General features: G+C 36.0%; 1 protein-coding gene across 1 annotated transcript in view; it reads right to left on the bottom strand.

Moving 5' to 3' along the window:
* Positions 1–1,359: 1,359 nt before the first annotated feature.
* Positions 1,360–24,020, bottom strand: part of PHTF2 (putative homeodomain transcription factor 2) — a 63,781-nt gene continuing 41,120 nt past the window's right edge. Inside the window, exons 7-18 of the mRNA XM_063308085.1 lie at positions 23,109–23,273; positions 18,171–18,369; positions 16,551–16,709; positions 14,386–14,604; positions 14,103–14,231; positions 12,865–13,137; positions 12,025–12,156; positions 10,487–10,573; positions 9,668–9,823; positions 8,093–8,188; positions 5,949–6,074; positions 1,360–4,306 (exon numbers count right to left, since the gene is read on the bottom strand). Of these exons, the coding sequence (XP_063164155.1) occupies positions 4,286–4,306; positions 5,949–6,074; positions 8,093–8,188; positions 9,668–9,823; positions 10,487–10,573; positions 12,025–12,156; positions 12,865–13,137; positions 14,103–14,231; positions 14,386–14,604; positions 16,551–16,709; positions 18,171–18,369; positions 23,109–23,273 (1,762 nt within the window). The 3' untranslated portion in view covers positions 1,360–4,285. The remainder of the gene's footprint in view (positions 4,307–5,948; positions 6,075–8,092; positions 8,189–9,667; positions 9,824–10,486; positions 10,574–12,024; positions 12,157–12,864; positions 13,138–14,102; positions 14,232–14,385; positions 14,605–16,550; positions 16,710–18,170; positions 18,370–23,108; positions 23,274–24,020) is intronic.

The raw sequence follows: 24,020 nt of genomic DNA, 5'->3' as shown, positions 1-24,020 counted from the left end.
GCAGTCCATGGTCCAGGAACTTAAGTTCACATATATGAGATGGGCAGCTATATAAATCAAATAAATTCTAAAAATTAAAAAATAAAACTTTCATGAAAAGTAGCCATGGGAGATGTTAAAAGACTTTAGCCTTTTGGGTTGTATTTTGATAAGAAAAAGCCAACAATTCTTTCAATACCTCATGTGCTTGGATGGAATTGTGTTTGTACCCAAGCATGTGACACTAGCAATCTAAATCCTCATAATTATGTTCATTAAGCCCATCTGAAAGTGGTTAGTAAATGATGATGTCTAAGGAAGGAAGGAACGTAAAGAAAAGCATGAACTAAACAAACCAAAGCAGCAGTTTATGTTGGTCAGATGGGATGCAACAAGAGAAAGGTTAGCAACTGTTTTTCAACAGACCTGGAAGTAAATATTCTATCTTTACTTACTGAGATAGAAAATCCTCCTAGAAGGATCTGAATTTTTATTTTAATTTTTGGGGGACTTCCAGTAATTACTATGTCACATTTTGAGGAATTCAGGAGTAACATCTGAGACATTATCCCATTATTCTAAACGGTTTCCTACTGTTCTGCTACTGTAAATCATGCAAGCAGGAAATCAAGCAGGTTGACAGTCTAATCACAATTACTGACATGTATACTGTTGTAATTCACAGTATGGATAATTCTACTGCTGTTTCCCCCCCCCCCTTCAGCACTTTACTGTGGAGGAAAAGAATGGTAACAGACACATTGAACAGGCTTAGATGTATCACATAGAATACATGACAGGTGGAATTAGTTTAACCTGCTTATGACTGAATCTGTTCTGGGTTAAATTTCATACACACACACACACCCAAGGAGTTAGTAGACTGTGTCAATTAACCTTTTTGTTGTTCTCAAAATACACTAACCCATCCCTATTGTCCCATTAGATATATGAGAACAAGGCCTAGACATTCCCTAGGATTGTTATTATAAATAGCTGAAATAAATGGAAAACGCATTATGTACACAATTTCTCTTTATTGCAATCTATTTCTAAATTCTGTGTAGTAACAGGACAATACGTAGTTCTCTGGTGTGTTTATGATAGCATCAGGAATATTTTTATTAAATGCTCGAATAAGTTGCTCCATATAATAGCTGTCGTGGAGAATCTGCAGGATGCAAGAACCCTCCATTTTCAAGAATAACAATGATAAGACCATCTCCCGGAGCGGTCATGTGGGCTACGACTTTTAAAGGCAATTAACAGACAACAAGGAAGATCCAGGTCTAGCTGAAGAAATACAGAGCTTCGGTGTAGTCCAGACCCCCCAATGTGAGAAAGACCGTGATAGAAAAAATAAAAAGGGATACTTAAGAGTTATACCATCAGCCACAGGTTTTATTCCAAGCTTGAGCACGCTGCCTGTTACAAACATAAGTCAACAACAGTTAAACAAGAATTGCCACATTTCTCTTTGCCTCTGTTTCTCAAGTAAGGGATGCAAAATATGCTAAGCATTTCAGTTGCGTGTTTGGTATACCAATGGCACAATTTAAACCTGTCATTATTGTGAAGTACTTTTCATATTTGCTAGCCCTCATATTTAAGTTTGTTGCACTAATTATGGTAGCACTGACAATCTAGCATACTGCTAGTTGCAGAGGTATAGTATGCTTCCAATCAAATTCCTTCCTTAAACTCAAACGGCCGCCTTCAAATAAGATCATACTCAATATTTAGATACCTAAAGAACCAAAAATGGCTTCATTATGAAAACATCTCTTTTTTTTAAACGGTAAGTCAGAACGTAGAAATGGAAAATGATTTCTTACCACTACGCAACTCGTCATCAACTCATACTGTTCTTTATTTTTTCTTCTCAAAATATATTCTTTGTAAAATTTAGCTTTATGTAGGTCTGTACCGTATTTTGGAAAAAATATATATAAAATAGACTTAATTCCTAAACATAACCTGAACATCAGACAACAAAGATGAAGAAGAACAGGTCACGCGGCCAATGTTTTTACATGATAAATTAGACACAGCATGTTCTTAAAGCTCTAGTAACACATTCTTTTAGGGAAAGGGTAAACAAACAATAACACAACAGCATGTACTTTGGTCATTAGTACAGCAACAAATAAAATACAAAATGTGTTGCTTTATATATAAAAATATCTTATACCACACAAGTTAAGATCAGTCATAATTCTGGACAAGAGGTTAACGTCTAAGCTTTCTTTCTTCTCAGCTACATTATTTTCTCTTGCTTTCGTTTAAAAGAAACAACATTTTAAAACTCTAAACTCAATGCATCAACTGAGTAATGCAGAATCTTCTAGATATATTCAACATAATAAAATTGTACTTTGTTGCATACTTGTTACGATGTGATGATGTAAGCCAAACTGAAGTTTATAAAGACATTATTTTCAGCTTATTAAAAAATCAACTGATCCTTTTTCTTCAGATAGGAAATCAATATAACATGTAAATCTAACAATTCGACTTTATTTATTTATCCAAATTTATTATAGCCGCCCAACTCTGACGGACTCTCGTTTATGCAGATGCCATCAATTTCGCCTGGAACCCAGAGTGAATCCAGGGAATACACAGAGTATATGGACTATCCTACTCACCTAACAGGGTGGCAACTTGTTATTGGTAATTTTTGTGCATGCAGTATTGACCGCTCAACTGAATGGGAGAGTCCTAGAGATGTGTGCCGGGACACAACTAGCATTTTCTATGCCCTCCATATATCACAGCAGTGCATATTAGCTCAAGATAACTCAGTTATAGGCATCACCCCCATTCACTGCATAACTAACCATTAGTTACCAATATTACTACAAAAGGAAACATTGACTAATATTGTCTACACATATAAAGCTATACATAGCTTTAGAAAATTACAGAAACCCAGTCAAATTTCCCATGGCTCTGTCTTGAACCAGAAACCAGAAATAAATTTAGGCTGCAGTCTTATGCACCTGTACTTGAAAATAAGGCTCAGAACCTCCTTCTATCTGTGCTTCCGGATCACAACTGGAGAGTTTAAGATCACAGTCAGACAAGCTGATCCTTAAATATGTTCATTCCAAAGTATGCTGAGAAGTTCAGCATAACTTCCTCCAGAACAAAGAGGCAAATCAGGAATTTTGGATTTTTTTTCAGGAATTCAGGAATTTTGTCTGGAAAGATGCTCGCTGAAACAATCAGCAATTGCTTATAAACAGGGCTAGGAATAGGATTGAAAATTGGAGTTTCCCCTTATAATTTAAAACATATACCTTAATAAGATGTTCACTTTAAAGTCTATGTGTGGTATAAGTCACATATACTATAGTGTACTACCGGAAAGTATTCATCTTGAGCATACATATTTTTATATCCAGCTGCAAAGGCAATATTATTGCACCACAGTGCCATAATGTATTTTGTTTAGTACATATAAAGATCATTATTAAAATAACAATGAAAGTGCACATACTGAGCGGCAGAGAGCTGTGTAAACAGCTCATCGTTTCAAATAAATACTACAACTAACTTTTATCAAAATATCTTACACTGTAGTAACAGTTTACAATTATTGCTCTGCTAAAAATGTCGTGAAAGAGCACTTATTGACCTGCTAGGTAACACCTTGTTAAGATTCGGTAATGTTTAAACAACGGCTCAGTGTGGATCCTGGATTCACTTCAGTAAGAAAGCTGCTGGCTCTTGCATTTATGCTTTTGTATTTTTATACGTATCTATTAGCTCCCTGGCATAATGCATTATCGTTACAGTAAATGTAATTTTCTACTGTAATCAACAATATGCTGGTGCTCTGATGCCCCCCTCCCCCAAGGGTGGTATAAAATGTTCTAAACACTTTGTAATACTTATTCAATAAGGTGACTTCAGCATGACTTTGTTGTAACAATAACTTCTGAAGTGAGACGGACTTCATCTTTCACAAATCCATGAAGCACATTTGACTTATTTAAGATGACCCATTACCAGGATCTCAAGGATTGGAATCTTCATTTTTGACCATTTCAGTAACCAAAGCATGTTGATGATCCAAAATCCAACATATTGTCAGCTAAAATAAAGTTTACAAAAATTGAAAAGGTAAAATAAATATCAAGATTGCACTAGACAGTCAGTTGTAAACACTTCAGTTTTTTTCAAAGGAGGTCTTTGAAGAGATTGTAACATCTGAAATACAGTATTGGTGACTGCACAGAGGCAGCTTAGTCAACCTGTTCACTTCTTCAGAACAATGTGGGCATCTTCTTTTGGAAAAAGGTCAGGATTTGATCTTCCAAAGCTGAAATTAAAACAGTGGAAAACAAAAGATTTATAATCATTCCAGCTTGACCATCTATTTTTATCTTGTACTTGTCCTCCTCTGGCATCAGAGGTAGGAACCTTTTTCAAGATGATAGCAACTTTGCAAGGAACACATGCTCCTCAACATTTACAAATAGAGACAAGGATTTACAGGTATATTTATATATTATATATTACATTTAGGCATGGCATATTTCTCAGTTTCTTTCACCTCATTCTCTTTTCTTGAGCCACAATTTCTAAAGCCTTTCTCACCAATTCTACCTTCTATTCCCTTTTATTTGTCCTTTCCTGCTCCTGTGTATTACTGTCACGGTACGCCATTCCCAGTTTCGGGCTTCCTCTCTTTTTTTCAGAAGACAGAGAGTGTTTCCAGGCAATATTAAGGGCTGACAGAACAGAGGTTTCCCCTGCCTGCAAGCTTATCTATGTAGATTATTTACTTATTTATTTAAATAATTTATATGCCTTCCTATTTCATGCAGTGATCCTAGGCTGCTCAGAACAACCAATAAAAACAAGGGAAAGAAAACAGAACAATACTTCCCACCAGGTGCTAGACCAACTAAATTATTAACCTCCTGCCTCTATCCCCATCCTAGCCCAACGCTTGGGAGAAGAGCCAGGTCTTCATGGCCTTCTGGAAGGCTAAAGGGGTGGGAGGCTAAATCAAAGGGCAGGGGCACTACAGAGAAGTTCCATCACATAACAGCATTTAAGGGAAAGGAAATGGAGTGTGCCCTCCCTATCTGACCGAGTGGCATGGGCAGAAACCATCCGGGAGAGGCTGTTCTGCAAACAACCTGGCCCTGTGCTATGTAGGGCTTTAAAGGTGACAACCGGCAACTTGAACTGCACCCAGAAAGCAACTGGGAGCCAGTGCAGCTCACAAAGCAGCAGTGTAACTCGGGTGAACTCTGGGGCACCTAGAACTGTGTGTGCTACTACATTCTAGACCAGTTGCAGCTTCTGGATGGTCTTCAAGGCAGCCCCATGTAAAGCACATTGCAGTAATCCAATCAGGAGGTGATTAAGGCATGAGTGACCATGAGCAAGCAAGGTTAGGGATAAATTCAATCTCACTGAAATATGTAAGCATACAATTATGTTGAGAAAATGTTTTACTTTCTTTCAAAGCTATTGTTTAAAAAAATGACAAAAGGTGTGTCATAAAGCGTTTCCACTGAAATTTGATCAACCATTTAAGGCAGACAAGATGATTAGCTAATACAGTTTCAAATACCATAGAGAATGACTTTCACTTAAAGCTCTTTTTATTGCAGATCACTATACAAGTTGAAGCTTACTTGAGTTTGAACCAGTCCAATATCACAAACCATTACAGTATGCCAGTGCTCTGGAATACTATTCTGTGGCTCCAGGCAAACCCATTAATACAAATGTTTAGGCCCCAAATTCAAGAAAGCTCATAACATAATACAATGATTGCCTACATATTTTCATGTAACTCAGAAAAGAACAAGTGCTAGGGACTGAAATACATCAACTTTTTAAAATAATGTGCACTTTTCAACATTTATAAATTAAGTCACTGTTACCTTTAAAATAACACAAAAAACAAACCTAAAATAAATTAAAGGCAAAATGGAGAAAGCTACCTTTAGGTTAAATCCAAGCAAGTCACTGATAACACCCGAAACGGCAGACAGAATAACAACTTGTGTTATATTATAGAGCAGAGGATTCATTGTTAATCCATATAATCTGAAGGGACTGTCCAGCTCCTGGGAAGAAGAAATATATTTACATAATATAAATGGAAGAAATATAAATCATCTAAATGGAAGAAATACTGTTTAGATAACATTTAAGTATTAGCGGATATCTGAATTGATGCTTTAGAAAGAGCGGATCTATATCTCTATAGTTAGGAATCAAAGAACATGCTTCTACAATCCTCTAAGGCGCATTTCATAAAGCATGTTTACATGAAGAAAAACAGGAGTCTAAGCTCAGCCTCCTCAGGTTGAGACAGCGTAATGTGATGCAGACCGCAAATCTTTTTATCATTGCTTTCTATTAAAATCTTTATGTGGTCAAGGAACTGAAGCCAAAATAACCTTACAAATACAGAAGAAAAAAGTACCAGGACAATACATCAGGAGTTGGTGCTAATTCCAAGTCCTGGAAGTGCAACGCTGAGGGGAACACCAAGGGGAACCCAAATACATCACCACCAGAAGTCAATGGTACAGACTGTTGACTAATTAAGAAAATGGTCAAATATGGACAACTTCATCAAGTGCCGTATTTTGAGAGAACATGTGTTTGTGGAGCATCAGAAAGAGAAGACATTGCAATGTCCTGTTTAACTGTCAAATATATGCCTCAGCAAGGGCTCAGTACTTGCAGACACTACTTGACAGAACCATATATTGGGACTCCAACAAAAGATTATTTTACTGCCTTCAGGGCACAAACATATATGTAGTCACTAGAACTGTTAAGTTATAGTCAGGGCTGTCCAACAGAGAACTCATTTTATAGAATACAGTGGGGTTGCATGCAAAGATGATGAATTTGCCTAAACACGTACTGTCTTTGAGTTTAATATTCATTTTACTATACATCTCTGCACTGTATTTTATCTTATACTATTTTATCTTACTTTTTATCCTTCATCTTACCTTACTATAGTTTTTCTCTTATCTCACTGTAGCCTATTTTACCTCATTTTACGGTATCTTACTTTATTTCGTTTTATTGTATCTTACTGTTGCTGATGTCATGCTTTGATGTGGTCAATTGACTAATCAATAAAGTATGCTACTACTACTGCTAATTAAGAAAGGAGTGTAAGGTCCAATAAACAGGTGAAAAGTGAATGGAACACCATGGCTTGGGGACAGAGAATGTCATTGTCCTTACAAAATATCTGACCCCATCTAAAAGATTATTTACACTTATAAAATAAGTGGAGTCCCAAGAGAGAACAGAGAGCTACCCATAAATACTTGCTGACTCCATTCTGCCTCAAAATGAAAAGGGGACAAAATACAAACAAGTATTAAGCATATTGAATTGGTACAGAATGCAAATACACATATCCCTGACTGTGTGTTACCATTATTTATAATTTAGTTGAAACAGTTTGAAAACCACCAAAGGCTGGGGCGGGGGGTGGGGAGAGCTGGAGACGTAGTCCTCCTATTTATGAACTTTTGCATATTATTAGTTTTCAAGCATACATATTCAGCTGCCGCCCAAACTCCTATGTGCTTTAAAGAAAAACACAGTGAAACCTTGGGTGTCTGTTATTCATAAATGCCTGTTAAACGCAAAAGTACATCATTGTGGCAATTTGCATCATTTGCATAATGATACCATTATACAAACTACATACATTGGCATGGAAATTGCTCTATTACAGACAAAGTCTATTGTGTCAGGATTCACTAAATCATGATTTCACTGCACTACATTTAATTTATTTCAGAGGCAAGTAAAGTAGTTGTGTTCTGGTATGGAGGGAATAAAGTCTAAGCTAGCTTTTTATCACTGTATGGATTTATTCTTTTGCACTGATGTTATGGATTTTAATTTTTGCTAAGATACACTTTGGCACTTCCTGCAATAGAAATGGCAGAACTTAAGGTTGTTTTTTAATCAATAAATCTGAACTGGCAGAATACAAATGGCAAGCAAGTTATCTGGGAATGAGATCACAATCTCAAAAGGAACCTTATTAAGCAAAGTCAGTCTATTTTTAAGTGTGCAAAAGAATTTCCATTTTTATTCTTACCTTTAATAATTTTGTAGCAAGTTTTAAAACATTGTTTACCAATGTCAGTTCTTCTTTCTTGTTTGGTTTCTTTTCCATTTTCAAGTACAAGTTTATCTAACCCAAGGGGGAGACAAAGTTGTTTTTTAAAACAAACATTCATCTCAAGTAGCATTATTTTTTTAACAATGATAGTGCTTATCTTTCATTATCAAATCATTTGAAAATGTTTATTTATATAATAAATCCATAAGCCACTCTTCAGGCTAAGATTCTCAGGGCAATAAATAATTTACAAACTAAATTAAATTAACATTTAAATTAAGAAAGACCTATCAACTATTTTCTATGAAGAATGTTTCATAGATTCATCTACTGAGATGCTTAAGAATTTTTTTGAAGTCTTCCTTTGGTACTTATAAGATACTACTATTCCAAGGAAGAGAATTCCAAGGACAGAGTACCAAAACCACAGTACTCTCATTTTTTCCTACCTGCTGTAGCCACAAATGAAGAGCACAGTCTGAGTAGGTTCATATAGCAAGAAGTGCTTTTTAAAATATGTGAAATCCTCTGCAAATCTACTCAGAAGTAACTGCTATGACATAACTGCAGTTTCGTCTGTTTTCTGAGTGACTCAAGAGTTAACCATAAATCCACGTATCTACATTATGAAGGTATATTTATGAGCAAACATAAATTCAGACTTTCTTGATCCCTCCAGATGGATGGTTTCCAATGCTACCCCTCAAGAAATCATGCAGCTACTGTTGTGGAAAGAAAAATTCAGAAGATACATCAAGGCAGATGTCATCTGGACTACTGTAAAATTCCATAAATGAGGTAGGATTCTCTACATGAAAAAAAGCCTATCTGGGAAGATGGTGATTCCCTATATTACTGGTCTGGTAAATAAAGACTACAAATACCAAGAATAATTAGAAAAGAAAAGAGTTATGAATATTAGCATTAAACATTAACATTCAAGCAAGATCTGTGTTTAAATTTTTAATATTAAGGAAAGATTAAGTATGGTCAATAATGTCTCAGCTATAAGCTTTTAATATTTTCCCAATGCTGCCACATGAATACCTTTGAATTCTCAAAATAGGTTTAATTCTTATGAAGAATAAGAAATAAAAATATTGTAAATAATACAGAAGATGAATATAAATACTTAGAATTGATGTTAAGAGATCTAGTTGAGAATCAAGAAAAGTATTTCAAAAGTAACACTGCTCAGTAGATACATTAGCTATACAATATTGAATATTCCACAAAAATCTTATTTTTATCAGTTAAACATGAATAGAATAAAAATATCCACCTTCAAGATATTCTCAATCTGAACTCTGAGATGGTTTCCATTTTTAAAATATTGCATTATCTATCTATCTATCTATCTATCTATCTATCTATCTATCTATCTATCTATCTATCTATCATTTCAATTTTGAGGCCACCTGACTCCATAGTGACTCTGGGCAGCTTACAGATAAAAATTCTAACAAAGCAAAAATGCATTAAGAGAAAAAGATAATTGTAACACAATGTTTTGAGGTAAATCTTTTCAGACAACATCAGGATAGTTCTCACCTGTTCTGTAAGTAATATTGATGTATTGCTGTATTTTTTACTTGTTTCAGATCCAAGTGTTACAAACCTCAAAAGAAAGAGGGTTAATGAAATGCACCATATCACCAGTTCCCAATTATAGTGGCAATCAAGGAAGACTGCATGTACATGAAGTAGCTGAAATAAGAAAAAACAAAAACAGAAGGGTTAATTCTCCATAAGACTCCCAAGCACTCAAGTATCTTTCACAAAATAAAACTAATGAGTGACTTGTGTTGCAATCCTATGAAATCCTCACTTTCCTGAGGAAAAGTCTCTTCAATTTTAACATGATTAATTTCTGAGTAGACATGCATATGATTGTGTTACAGAAGTGCAAGAGCTCCCCAGATAATTTCATCTCTGCAAGTTTTACAAAAATCAGCTACGCGAATCACCATGCTCTTGGGCAAATTCCGTTTCTTGTAGTAAGCTAGCAAGGGGAAACTTCCAGCTGCATTTGTTACCAAGGATAAAATAGTTATGAATGCAACAAATTAATTCTAGCTAGATTTCTTCCTGTCCTTGGACTCTTAATAGCCATTGACAAAGTCCTTCTCTTTTTCATACTTCTTTGTGGTTGTGAACCACGCAAAGCGAGAGGCATCCTAGGGTCTACCACCTGGGTAAATGCATCAGCTGTTGGACCAGCCTCTGCTTTGCATCTATTTTTGTTTTGTGATTATGGGTGTATTTAGGCCTGTGATGCCTATTTGAGGATTCATGCAGGAACATTTCTATCTAAACTGCTTCACTGTGACATATTAAAATGAAGGAAATCAATTCCCATCAGTTTCTTACCTGTGCACAGCAGATAAATACAACAGAAATAGTCAGCAAAAAAGCAGACGAAACTATTACGTCCACTGAACGCTGAGGACCTCGTCGCTGGAAATAAAAACAGTGAATGGATTGGATGGATTGACCATCATAGAACCTGGAAAATGAGGTGACGTGAACTTATATTTATATGTATGTATGTATTATATATATACTGTATATTTCCATTCAATCGTGTCTGATTCTCGGAGACCACATGGACAAGTCCCTGCAGTTTTCTTGGCAATGTTTTGTTGTCTTGCCATTGCCTGCTTCCTAGGGCTGAGAAAGAGTGACTGGCCCAACGTCACCCAGCTGGCTTGGTGCCTAAGGTGGGACTAGAACTCACCGTCTCCCAGGTTCTTGCCCGATGCCTTAACCACTACACCAAACTGGCTCTCATATTAATATATAACAATATGGTAACTTGTGCATACAAAATATTACATTATTTGCTGTAGAGTTCAGAGGATGGGTTTTTAAAAACAATTATTATCAATGAATGGGAAGAAATGCTAGTTGAACAGCGTTATCTCTAAAGGTTTAGAAGTTGTCTGATCACAGTATTCTGAATCTTATATATGTAACCATCCTTTAAGTTTTCTGAAAGCAAGTAACACAGAAACAAATGAAAACAAAATAAAACAAAGTAAAACAAAAAGGATTGTGTTATACATTTAACGAAGCAACAATTGTAGCCTGGCCTGTAATTCTATTAACATCTGAAAAAGGCATATGTGATCACGTGTAGATCTTCTGATATATTGAAATACTAACTTAACATCATGTACAAATTCAATCTTCTGTTAATTTTTTAAGTGTACTACTTAAATAAAATACTTTTATCATCATCATCATCATCATCATCAGGTTCTGCATACTTCTATAGGACATCTATTTAAAATTTCTGAGATCTTTGTAAATTGCTATCAGGGCAGAATCATTCTGTTATGATACCACCATCTCTTCAACCTACAAATCCATCAAGACAACAAGCACCCCTGTAATTATCTCAGAACAAAAACCAAAATGTTGGTTTTCTACAGGCACAGAACATAGATTTGCTCAAAAGATATCATGTAAATGTTTCTTGACTTTAGATTAGATTCATTGCTGCAAGATGTTAACCTACAAAAGCAATTAAGATACAGAACATTGGACTGATTAGCATTAAATGCGTGATGGCAAAAGAAGCCATGAGTAATTTTATTTATTTATTTATTTATATTTCAAATTTCCATCACCACCCATCTCCCCTGAAAAGGGGACTCTGGGCGGTTAATGTTGTCCTGATACAAAAGAAAGACTTATTAAAATTAAGACTGACTGAATGTCTCTAGTTCTTGACCTCTTGGCTTTCCCCCCCGCTACTGAGAAATACAGGCCTTTAATTCTGTACAGTTTGAGAGAAAAACAAGGGGAGAGTTTAAACATATCACATCAAAACCATCCTATTTGGCTAGCATTAATTTAAGTTAAAGCTGTAAATGTTAAAAAAAATTAAATAAATGCCAACAAACCTTTAGATAGGAGCGAAGTGAAAGCCACATTTTAATATTCTGCACTTTTTTTAGTCGGAAGTGTGGGACTTCTGACTTTCGAGCTCTTCTAGCAGAGGTAAGATGACCAAAGAGTTTGGCAAAAAGTAGCCTCTGTAAAACACAAGTTATTTTAAATTAAATAAACAATGTACTTCATCGTAGTCCTTTCAGGAGCATCTAGGAGGACAAACAGAATACAACCGTAATTACAGGTACTTACACTACTGATTGTTGCATGTTAAGGATGCTAATTTCTTTATTAGATCCCCAGTACTAGGAATCTGTCAAGACATCAAAAGGTGCACAAGGAATGGCCATAATAATAATGGCCATGGTTAACTCAAGACCTGATTTGCAAGAATGGATTACTGATATGTGTAACCAATATTTAAACTATTGTTATTGTTATTATTGGCAAAGGGGCAAGGAAGATGACTTTCACAAATTTGGTTAGTTTTTGGACATGGTCTGTTTATGATACAACTTTCTACGCCTACTTTTTCTTTAATTCTCTAACTATATTACACTGTTAACAGAATTATGTTAGAAGTTTTCTCTTAGTCTGAGTACGCAATAATAATAGTAATAGCCAATTAAAATTTGGGTATTTTAATGAGTTCTAATTTTAACGACTGAATTGTAAGCCAAGCTGGAAAAATATTTTTTAAGGATAGAGTATGTATTTTTTATAACAAATAAAGCATAACAACAGCACTAGAAACAATATCCAAGGCATGAAACATAGCAAAGATCATAGAAAAATATGTCAATGTTCTTCCTCAAAAACAAGAGTTTGGAAGTTTTGGTGTTAACACATACCTGTTTGTAAGTTCTCTCAGCCACGCATAAAAGGAAGAAGAAAATCCATACAAGGGAAACACGAACGATAAAGCACACAATAACCATGGAAATCACCATTACGTTTCCATTTGACCCAAACGCAATAGCATAAAGTTCAGTCGCAGTATGTGTAGCTAAATGTTCCAGGTCTTTTGCTTGTGAAAGTCTAAATACAAATGGTGTTAATCCCAGGACTAAGGAGACAACATTTCCAAAAATCTGATATCCTATTCCTGGAACATAGCTGTTCACCTAAAGATGTAAAACAAAAGAAAATAAAGACTATTAATACCGTGCATTTTAACAAACACTATTCCATGAAGTGGTACATATGGCATAAAAAGGAATTCTGAAAAAGGCTGAAGGAAAGTGCAGAAGTTAAGTGAGAACAGCAACAATCATTAAACTCTATAGCATCTACAGTGTTTTAGAGCAGTATATCTAACAAATAAAAAAACATTAGAGGTCTGAAAATGGTAATACATCGAAACCCATGATTTTTTCCTTTCTTCAAGCCTCTTGCTCCTCACTAAAAGTCAATTCTGGTAATGATATGGGGAATGGGAGAGCAGCTGGAGATGATACTCAGCAAAAATTAGGCATTCCTCCTCCTGCAAGGACCTTTGTATCTAATCCAGTATTTCTGAAACTTTCAAAACATTGCTCATATTCCACATTTGAAGTTATAGTCTTTCATACCCATGTACAATGATGTCCACCAGGAGTGTGCAAAACCTACCGTTCCAGGAAAAGAATAATTTTCTGGAATATTCAGTTTCTCCTCTGGGCCATGATGACCCAACCATGTCCAAGAATTATTTATTTATATAATTTATAGGCTGCCTGACTCCCAACGATTCTGGGTGGCTTACAATTAAAAACACAGAATTATAAAACACAAGAAAGGGACTGTGAACGGACCCCAAAACAACAAATAACCCAAAAACCCAATTTTGTAGGGGCTCAATTTTCACTCTGACCCAGAGCCTGGGAGAAGAGCCGGGTCTTTAACAGCTTCCTGAACATCATCAGTATAATCTGTGGTTCAGAAGATTAACTTCTAGAAAATCACTAAATCATCCTCTTTCCAGCCCATTTCTTTGGTTGAACAACAAGCGTAAGCATAAAAAACAGCAACAATATATACACTCAAATTAGAGCATTTTAAGCATCATATTTAACTGGGGACAAATCCTAACATTTAAAAATATACTCACTCTGTTCATGATCATGCCACTGATCTCAAGCACTGACATATCAGCTTTTTTGCAGTCATTGCCTTCCCAAACAATTGCACTTACTTTTTCTAGCCCAGGGTTAGAACTATGGAACCAGGGCAAATGACTCTGTGAAAAACAAACAAACAAACAAACAAAAAAGGACATAGAAAGTTCTGTAAACAAGTATTAATCATAACAAAAATTACATTATCAAATAGCATGTAACTACTCAGCTTATGACAGATTTGGTAAGTTACATATCGTTTCTTCTTCCACTAACCTGATGGAAGGGGTCATCTCTATATTCCTTCTTCATACATGAATTGACCTGAGCATTCTCCACATCTGTCTCGCTTGTACAGGATGAGCGGCACTCTGCACAGTGCAAAAAATCCTCCCAGAGTACATCTTCGGTCTCTGATTCCGGTCTTGTGCTCTCAGAATCTTGTCTAGAACTTGAACATCGTGAACTGCAACTAGTGCCTGATTTAGGGACATCCTGAAGATATACATTAATAGCCATATAACGCTATCACGCATTCATGACTACGAATAGCCAACTAAACTCATAGTCTAAGGCATGCTAGAGGTCTTTTTTAAAAGCTAAGGCTCTTCTGCTGTACAAAGACCCCAAATATGTCTTTATTATTTATAAAACTATCTCTGAACCTCATGCAATCATACAAGATATCAGGTGGCTTAAAAATAAAACCAATAAAACATGAATATACACAAAATTTCTTGCACTCAACAGAATGAGTGCTAAGTATCAGGAGGTACACCTGCTTCTTAGATGCCATTCCAATCTCTACTCCAACAATACAGAGATCACTGCACAGAGGACCTCTCTTTGAATCTTCACATTCTTCCAAATGTGGCATGACCAGAACAATCTCTGATGGTGAACTGAAGAGAATAATTTGGTTTATACAAAAGGAGTCTTTAGAATTATTAGTTATTATTCAATTAACAAATACTTTTTAGTTTTCAGAATTAGTACTAATGGAATGTGTCTTATTAAAGGAATCTGTCTTCTAATATTCTTAAAGCAATAGGTGTCTATCTCTATTATATGCTTAATTTTATATTTCTCCACAGAGTAAGTCAGCGGAAACAATCCTTGACCTCCAACATTTTTGAAGTTTAAGTTTATACAACTCAGTGTACACTTGTAAGAATCAAATTAATGCCATTAGGATTGGGGAAAAAATAAGTTAAACATCAAGTTTAAATGGAAAAAACTATAGACTACAATCTGAGGAATAGCTAAGATCAGAACAATCTTAGTTGGATTTATAATGACTATGGCAGATTACTTTAGCCACCATCAAAGCATCCTTTTATTTATTTTTTTCTTATAAATGAGCTGTTTCTTACAGGCATGGGAAACTGATAAAGCACTGAAACTAAATTACCAATACGTACATATTTCACCTGCATAGTATGATATTTAACATGAATCTGTTGTAAAATAGCATATACAATGTAAGTAATTAACCATGCTCTTTGGTTCTGAATGAAACAATCTTATTAACAGCTAAAGCAAACAAACATGCATACTAGTGAACATTAACATAGCTATCTATCTGGCCTTCTATAATTCTTAAAGCCAATTCTCAGAGTTCTTTTATATATATATTTAGTATTTTTTGTGCATTGGTACTTTATTATACCAGTTTTTTGTGTTCTTACTTTGATTTCTTCCAACTGGTAGGATACGTATTGGGAAATACATTACAATTAAACTGTATCAGTATAGGTAAAGGTAAAGGTTTCCCTTGACGTAAAGTCCAGTCGTGTCCGACTCTAGGGGGCGGTGCTCATCTCCGTTTCTAAGCCTTGGAGCCGGCGTTGTCATAGACACTTCCGGGTCATGTGGCCAGCATGACGACTCGGAACGCCGTTACCTTCCCGCCGAAGCGGTACCTATTGATCTACTCACATTTGCATGTTTTCGAACTGCTAGGTGAGCAGGAGCTGGGACTAGCAACGGGAGCTCACCCCGCTGCACGGTTTCGAACCGCCGACCTTCTGATCGGCAGCTCAGCAGTTTAACCCGCAGCGCCACCGCGTCCCTTCTGTATCAGTATACTGTATCAGTATACACACATCTAATTTCTGGAGCAAAGAGGAGGGAAGTAGCCATGTTAACTTTTTTGTGGCAAGCATGATACTTGCTGTCATGGACCAAAGTTCCCCAAAACTTATGTTAGTTTTTAAGCAGTGATATTACTCTTTGCTGAATGGATAAAGAGATTCATTCAAGAACCCTCTATATTCTTGTATTTTAACATTTCTATAATAAATATATACTGCAGATATATAAACATGAGGTCATACTGAAAACAGTCCTTTTATACACATATCTCACACACCTATGCCCCAAGACATACAAACAAATTTGACTTGCATAAAGGTTTACTTAGCAACAAGACAAGGCATTACCTCTATGGGGTAATGTTTCTTATAATGATGAGATTTCTTGTTTCGAAATGCACAATCACCGGAAGGACGTTCTGCATTCCGTCGCAAAGGATAGCCAGTTTCTGGCCCCTCTTCACTAGAAACTTCATCAGATATATTTGTCATTGTTCTGTGACTGTCCTAGGCCAATAAAGACGTTACTATTAATAAAGTACACATCTTTAATCTCAAACAAGGCTCTTATTCTCCATATGTGTTTACATTTATAAATAAGGCATATTCTTCCTCCATTGGTATGGAACATGTAATTTATACACTTTTTATATACAATTCTAGAGAATTTTTAAAGAAATGTTCAGAGTGCAAAATCAGCCAACCAACCAAATATCTTAAAATAACGCAGTTATTTTGACAAGCATCCTTGAATGCTCGTCTGTACACGTCTACAGTACCTTCTTCATACTTCATTCCAAAGAGGAGGGGTGGACCAATAGGAATGCATTCACATTACTTCCCCTGTGATCTGTTTCCTGATTAATTCCATGCTTCATGAACCCAGTTTTCTTTTTATATAAACACATATGGAGAACAAACACAAACTGTATGATTTTAATAATCCTATGCTGGTTTTGGTAATTACTAATGCAGTAAGAACATATATTCAACAGCAAACTCAAAGATATAGAAGAGATTCTTGGTCTGGATATGGAAGCTGCTGAAACCAGACAATTGTTCAGTAAAACACTTACTGTCTTTTGTTACACTCTGTAAAATCAGGCATCATACATGTGGCACATAATTGCACAATGCAACATAAGAAAACTATTGTTATATTCAAAGCCGTACCTACGATTTCATTATCTTTTACCATTTGAAAACAAGATTTCCATACAGAACAAATACTTGTAATTGCTTGGTTCAGTGAACTTACTGAATAGAAAAGTAACATACTGTCTGATTATGTCTTTATTTTCTAAATTCCTATTTGGTTCAAAAGCAGGGAACAAACTTTTGTTTCTAAGCTCAGGCATTACCCTACCCTGCCAAAGGTATGAATAAAAAAATGAAATGTGACGGAATCAAAGCCTGGAGTTTTTCAAGATTTAGCTAATTACAGTATATGGGCTAGCTCTCCAATTACAGAAGACAGATTAAGGGGCAAATTGTAGGGAAAATAAAAGTGTTGACAAACGTTGATTAGAATTGGGATGTTCAAAACCATTAACAAAGTGGAAACTGCCAGTGCAGAAGGTAGAATGCTGAACAAAAATGACTTTTGGTGTCACCCAACACAGCATTTTTTATGGTTCAAAATACGAAAATACAGGTGCTGAGTCATCAAGTAAAATAAGGGTGGCAATTGGAGGCACAAGGGCTACATCCTATATCTGAACCCCTTTACTGCCGCTTGTAGCTCCAGCTGATCAGTTGCTGAAAATCATTAGCATCATTACCTGCCATTTTCAGGCTCAGAATGCTAACTGTAAGTCGTAAAACAGGCTTAAGGTATTTTTAAAAAGCACATCCAAAACTCAAGGGAAAAAAAAATAAAAGCAGAAAATCCTGCCCCCTGCTCCCACTGCATCATTGCATTCTTAGCTTCCCTAAAATAATAACCGGAAGACAAAATAAGGCACTCACTTTATGATTTGAATTACTGTATGTACTTCTTGCAGTTGCCGTGTTCCACCCAGACTCTTCTGATCGGGTGACTTCACAGGGCGGCTCATGGGACTGTAAAACATCTTCACTGTTTCTACCTGTCTTTTTTCCATCAAGGGAGACATACCCATTGTCAGTTTCCGTTGATTTGTCTATTGAGTTCTTTGCTTTCTTTGCTCTAGAGGCAAATGATATACACGAAATAAGTTAGGAGTTCTTCATTATCTGATTTCCCAAACTGCTTTAACCAAAAAAAAAAAAGAGAGAGAGAGAAAGAGAGAGGGAGGGAGGGAGGGGCAGGCAATAATAAACTTAGTATTTAGGATATAAACTGAGAGTATATTTTAATATACAAACTATTACAAATTAATTACTGATTTGGGATATATAAACCTGTTTGTCAAAGTAAATCAGGGGGTTGGAGGCAATATTTATCTTATGCCTAAGTTGGCCTAGTAATGACAGAGTAATAATTGAAATTACGGTTCTGTCTGAGGTGTGCCTTACTTTTCTTGAACTACATTCTTATGGCATATTTAAAAATATGAGTATCAAGCTCACCAAAAGGACAATTAAAGATTTAATTTTGTTATAAAATTAGAACTGGGAATCAGACAAGGAATTCAATTATGTTACTTTTTATTTGAAAAATATAAATCTGGAATGAGTAAATTAATGAACATGGAGGAAGATTTTACATGAAGATTATATCACAATATAATATTTTTTCCAATCAATTGATATTTATATGTATACAATATTCACATGCCCACATCCCTTTCTGATCTATACTTTGAGAAGTGTACAATTCCCAACTTCTTAAAACTAAAATCACCATTGAGCTAAGACATATATATTGAATAGGAAGATTAAAAATTTAGACCAAAAAATTAGTAATAAATGCAATGTGAATCTAACTCTATAATGCTGGATGATGACAGATTCTTAATAATAATAGTAATAACAACAATAATTTATTGATTAGCCATAAGGCCATATCAGAATACAAAATTAAAAAATGCAAAACAATAATTAGGCCATGTGTAATAAAATAAAGTAACAGGCAGATCTAAAAGGAAATACAAATCATATTTCTGTACTACCCATACAATTTATCCTAATCAGACCCACATACGCAATTTTCAACTGTACTCTTTGGTTCAGATAAAAGGCCATGTTATATGTAATACTTGGATTCTGACCACACATGAAGTGAAAAATTCTTAATGATTCTCCATTATATAGCCCTTAGATAATATTACTTATTTGGTTTAATATGTTCTACTGAATTTGATTTGTTTAGTTGCAAAAAAACAAAAAACAAAACCCTCCTTTATTGACCTGGAAGTAGAACTGACATTTAAGAATAGCATGTACCTGGAAAATTAAGGCACTCCCGAGAGCAGCAATCAGTACTCAAGGCTCAAGGACAAAGCAGAAGTGCTGCCGTTGAAAGTCCTTGAAAGAAAATTCAACCCTGCTAGATTTTATCATCCCTATTGATTCATTACATTATTTATTATACAAATTGATCTGGAAATCAACTTTCTCTCTCTCTCTTTATACCCTAGCTAAGAAAACAACATGGAAACAGGAACATGCAAATTCTGCATAAGGCACACCAGAAAGTTATGCACACACATCTGATCTTAGGTGGAAGGCTGAGAAGGGCCACACATGAAAGTTGACTGCCTTAATTGCAAGTGTCCGTGAATTTATTTTCATAATTCCATAATTTATTTTATTGATTAGATAAAATGGATACGGCCTATCCATTAGATCAAATACTTAAGAAGAGTAACCAGGAAAAGAAACAAAAATTAAGGACATTGAAAATAGAATAGTGTAACTACTTCAGTATCAAATCCTGGAAAGATATTAATAAAGTTACACTGAGGTTAGACAATAAGGTTCACCCTTTCTCTAATGGTCACCACCTGCCAGCAATGCCCCTCTAGATTCTACACAGGACAAACAGGCCAGACTTTGTGAAAAAGAATTAACGGACACAAGTTTGACATCAGGACACAAAACAAGGGCGAAGTAATAGCAAAGCACCCCATTATGGATTTCAAAGTAGCTGTTGAGACAAAGAAACAATTGAGCCAGAGATTGCTGAACTCACATACTGTACATCAAACGGTTTCAGGCTTTCTCTTAACAAGCACAATGGATTTTTAACACTTGCAATGGTTTGTTGCAAAAATACTCATAATCTGTCTCACATGTAACCTACATCTGTATAAACACCCGGTCTTCACTTCATCCCAGTTTAAATCTTACATTACAACAGAAGAGAATGTCTGTAGTTCAGGGTTGAACTGTGGAGTCCTGGTGCTCTCTGAGCTCGGTTGTTTGCTTGGACACATTTCATTACTCAACTAGGTTAGATCATCAGTGAGAATGAGTGGGGTTTGGGGGGGGGGGGCGGTGAGTCAGCGTTGACTCCTGGAGGCTGCCTGAGAAGTCTCTGCAGTTTTCTTGGCAAGGTTTTTCAGATGCGGTTTGACATTGCCTCCTTCCTAGGGCCGAGAGAGAGTGGCTGGCCCAAGGTCACCCAATTGACTTTGTGCCTAAGGAGAGACTAGAACTCACGGTCTCCCAGTTTCTAGCGTGATGCCTTAACCACTACACCAAACTGGCTCTCAGGTGTGGGGTGGTGGCCTGCTTATATGTAGTCACTTGCCACCTTTCAAAAGAGAATAAAAAATCCAGGGAGGAAACAAAAAGATAGAACCCATCCTCTTCAGCAGCCAACATTTGGATAGGCCGGGATCAGCACTAGACAAACCATCGGGCAGAAGACAATACTCTACTCAAGGATCTGCCAAGAAGGAAACCACATCCTGCAAACAACCAAGCTTAGAAAGCACCAAGAACTCTACAAAACCACCTGTGCAGCTAATGAAGTAAGCTACAGTTCACAAAAGCTGATGCCTTTTAACAAAATGGGTTTATTCTAAAATGGGCTGCCAGACGCCTCCTTATTTATTCCAGTCAGAGAAAAGATACCCATTGTATCTAATTTTTGATGGGTCGAAGGAAGATGGCTCCCTCTGAACTCTGAAAATGTAGCATTCAGCTATTATAGACACAATATTTGGGGTCCAGGAGGAGGGCCTTCTCTGTAGTAGCGCCTGCCCTCTGGAACATCCTGCCCCTGGATAATACAAGCCATGCATTTCAAAGTTTTTAATGAATTCAATTTACTTACAACTGAATAACCTAAATATTGGTAAACAAAGGAAAGTATGATTATTTATTTGGATAATTAACACTGTTAGTAAATGATTCTAAAAAATGGATAGTCGTTGTTCACCTGTTCTGACAAAACTACAAAACTAAGATTTTTATACAGTGGAAAATAACTATTTCATACAAAACTAGAGAGCATGAAATCACTTTTGCCCCCAAGTTATTTATAAGATGGCTGGAAGCAACGTATATCATTTTCATGTGCCAAAATTTCCATTTGCAACCAACAGCAGAAACAGTGTAGCAATGCTGAGTACAAACTCTTCACGTAGTAAACTGCATTATCCCTTTTCATGATTTTTTAAAACACAATTACTTTATTATACATGTCAGCACTTCAGTTCTTTTAGCAAACATATGAACCATATTTAGACAGGGATGAAGAGTAGTCAGTTTATAGTTTAAAAAGGATTGCACAATTCTTTTCCTCTGCAGGTTTTATATTAGATTCCAATGCTACATTCATAGCATTAATGAACAAGTATCATATTTGCCAGTCAATCATATGCTGCAGCATAGATATATTTTAGTTCAGTATTGCATTGTTCTAAAAAATAAATAAATAAGACCTGTAATTCTGTTAATGGCACCTCTCCAATTTGAGCTTTATCTAGTGAACACACAGTGAAAATTCCTTGTGTGAATACTTAATCTGGAGGGAGGGGGGATAGTCAGTCAAGGGGGTGGTTGGCGCCTTGATGAGGCCCTGAGGAATTTAATTGAGACTGTTCGTTTCTCCATCTTGGATTTTATATTTAATGATGTTTTTATGGTATTTTAATCTCTTTGTTATTTTAATTTGATTGCAAACTGTCCAGAGTCACTTTGGCAAGATGGGCGGTGAAGAAATGTGAAGAATGAATGAATGAATGAATAAAATCTTCAGTGCAAGTACAAAGTTCCTTCCAAGACCTGAGTTCGATCCCAGTGGAAGCTGAATTCTTGGGTAGCTGGCTCAGGTCGACTCAGCATTCCATCTTTCTGAGGTTGGTAAAATGAGGACCCAGCTTGCTGGGGAAGGTGACGACTGGGGAAGGCAATGGCAAACCACCCCACTATAGTCTGCCAAGAAAACGTCGCAAAAGCAGCGTCCCCCCAAAGGGTCAGCCATGACTCAGTGCTTGCATAGGGGACCTTTCATCTTTCACCTAGGACAACGGCCTACCTCAACAGTGGCATGAAAGTCAACTGTATTTTCTATTACCTAAAGATTCCATCAATGCCCCCTCTCTTTTTTCTAAACAATGGCATAACCCTCCAAATCTGTTAGGCCACTCTTCAACCAGCCAGAACCTGAAAGCACCAAAGACATTATTCCTGTAGCCCTCCATTTCTGAATTTGGAAATGGAGGGCTACAGGCTGGAAATAAAGTCCTGCATCTGAAAAATTAGAAGAGTGTGTTCCTAATTAAACAGCAAATCTATGAGAGCCAAATAAGAAACCCAGCTGAAAAAAGATCAGCAGTTTTACAACAGAATCTAATTTTTTCATGGACTTGGGGCCTCTGGGGCCTCAATGTTCTCAGGTTAGTCTTCAATGTTTACACATACTGCAGTGTGGAAAACAAAGTCGCAGGTGCTAAAATACTTTGATAGAATTATATTACAGAAAAGGGATAGGGCATCATTTAAGATAAACAAAGCCTTGAATGAAATACAAACCCTGATAAAAAGGAAGTAGCATGCCAGATATCCCTGAAGACAGAGCCAAGACTATAAGAGGTGCTTGTACTGTAGCTCTGTATGGTTCCTTCCTGTGTGTTATCTGTCGTACTGGAGCCATCTCCTTCTCTGTGCACTTCCAAATGTGCCGCTTTCCTTAATTTCCTTCATCGGGAGAAATTAAAAGCGGAGGTATCTTGTAAATGTCATTCGCTAGCACCACAACACGGGCAGCATGCTTGAAAATCATGTACACAAGAGCTTTAAATCTACCAGTATATTTAAAGCTGAACAATGCTTTGTTAAGTTAACAAATTTTAGACAAATTAAGTTTTCATGACCCCCTTTTCAAACAACAGAAATCTTCTCTTTTAATAAGAAAAAAAAGTTCAGAAGGGCAGAAAAAAGAAAATTCATAAACACTTTTTAAACTTTTAACAGACTACTTTAATTCTCATGGAATTAGAGCCAGTATTTAAGGTTACAGCATCTTATTTCCATTATTTAGGTTTCTATTAAAATGTATGGATTTGTACTGTTTAGCATATAATAAAATATCTGTATGGTATTCCTGGATAAAAGGAATATTAGAAATAACAACATGCAGGTGCAGCCAAAAGTATCAGTACCACCACCCCACTTTGTTCCAAAGAATCCCAATTTCCCATGAAATAAATTGAAACTGACACAAGAAAATAGCATCCACCATTCTTTATTCCATAGTCCAAAGGGCAGTCCCTTTGCTTTTGATGCGTGACTTAACGAATTCTTGTAATAGTATCATACTAATATATAATCTCCAATTTTATATAATGTGTCTTCTATAATCTTTCAGAGTTTAAGATTCGAATGCTATTTGAATCGATTCAAAGCAAAAACATGCATAAACACCACCCGGTATTAGCATAAATG

Source organism: Candoia aspera, chromosome 7 (genome assembly GCF_035149785.1).
Source record: "Candoia aspera isolate rCanAsp1 chromosome 7, rCanAsp1.hap2, whole genome shotgun sequence".
Classification (NCBI taxonomy): domain Eukaryota; kingdom Metazoa; phylum Chordata; class Lepidosauria; order Squamata; family Boidae; genus Candoia; species Candoia aspera.
The sequence above is the reverse complement of the archived record's forward strand: the minus strand, read 5'-3'. Positions and strand labels throughout refer to the sequence as shown.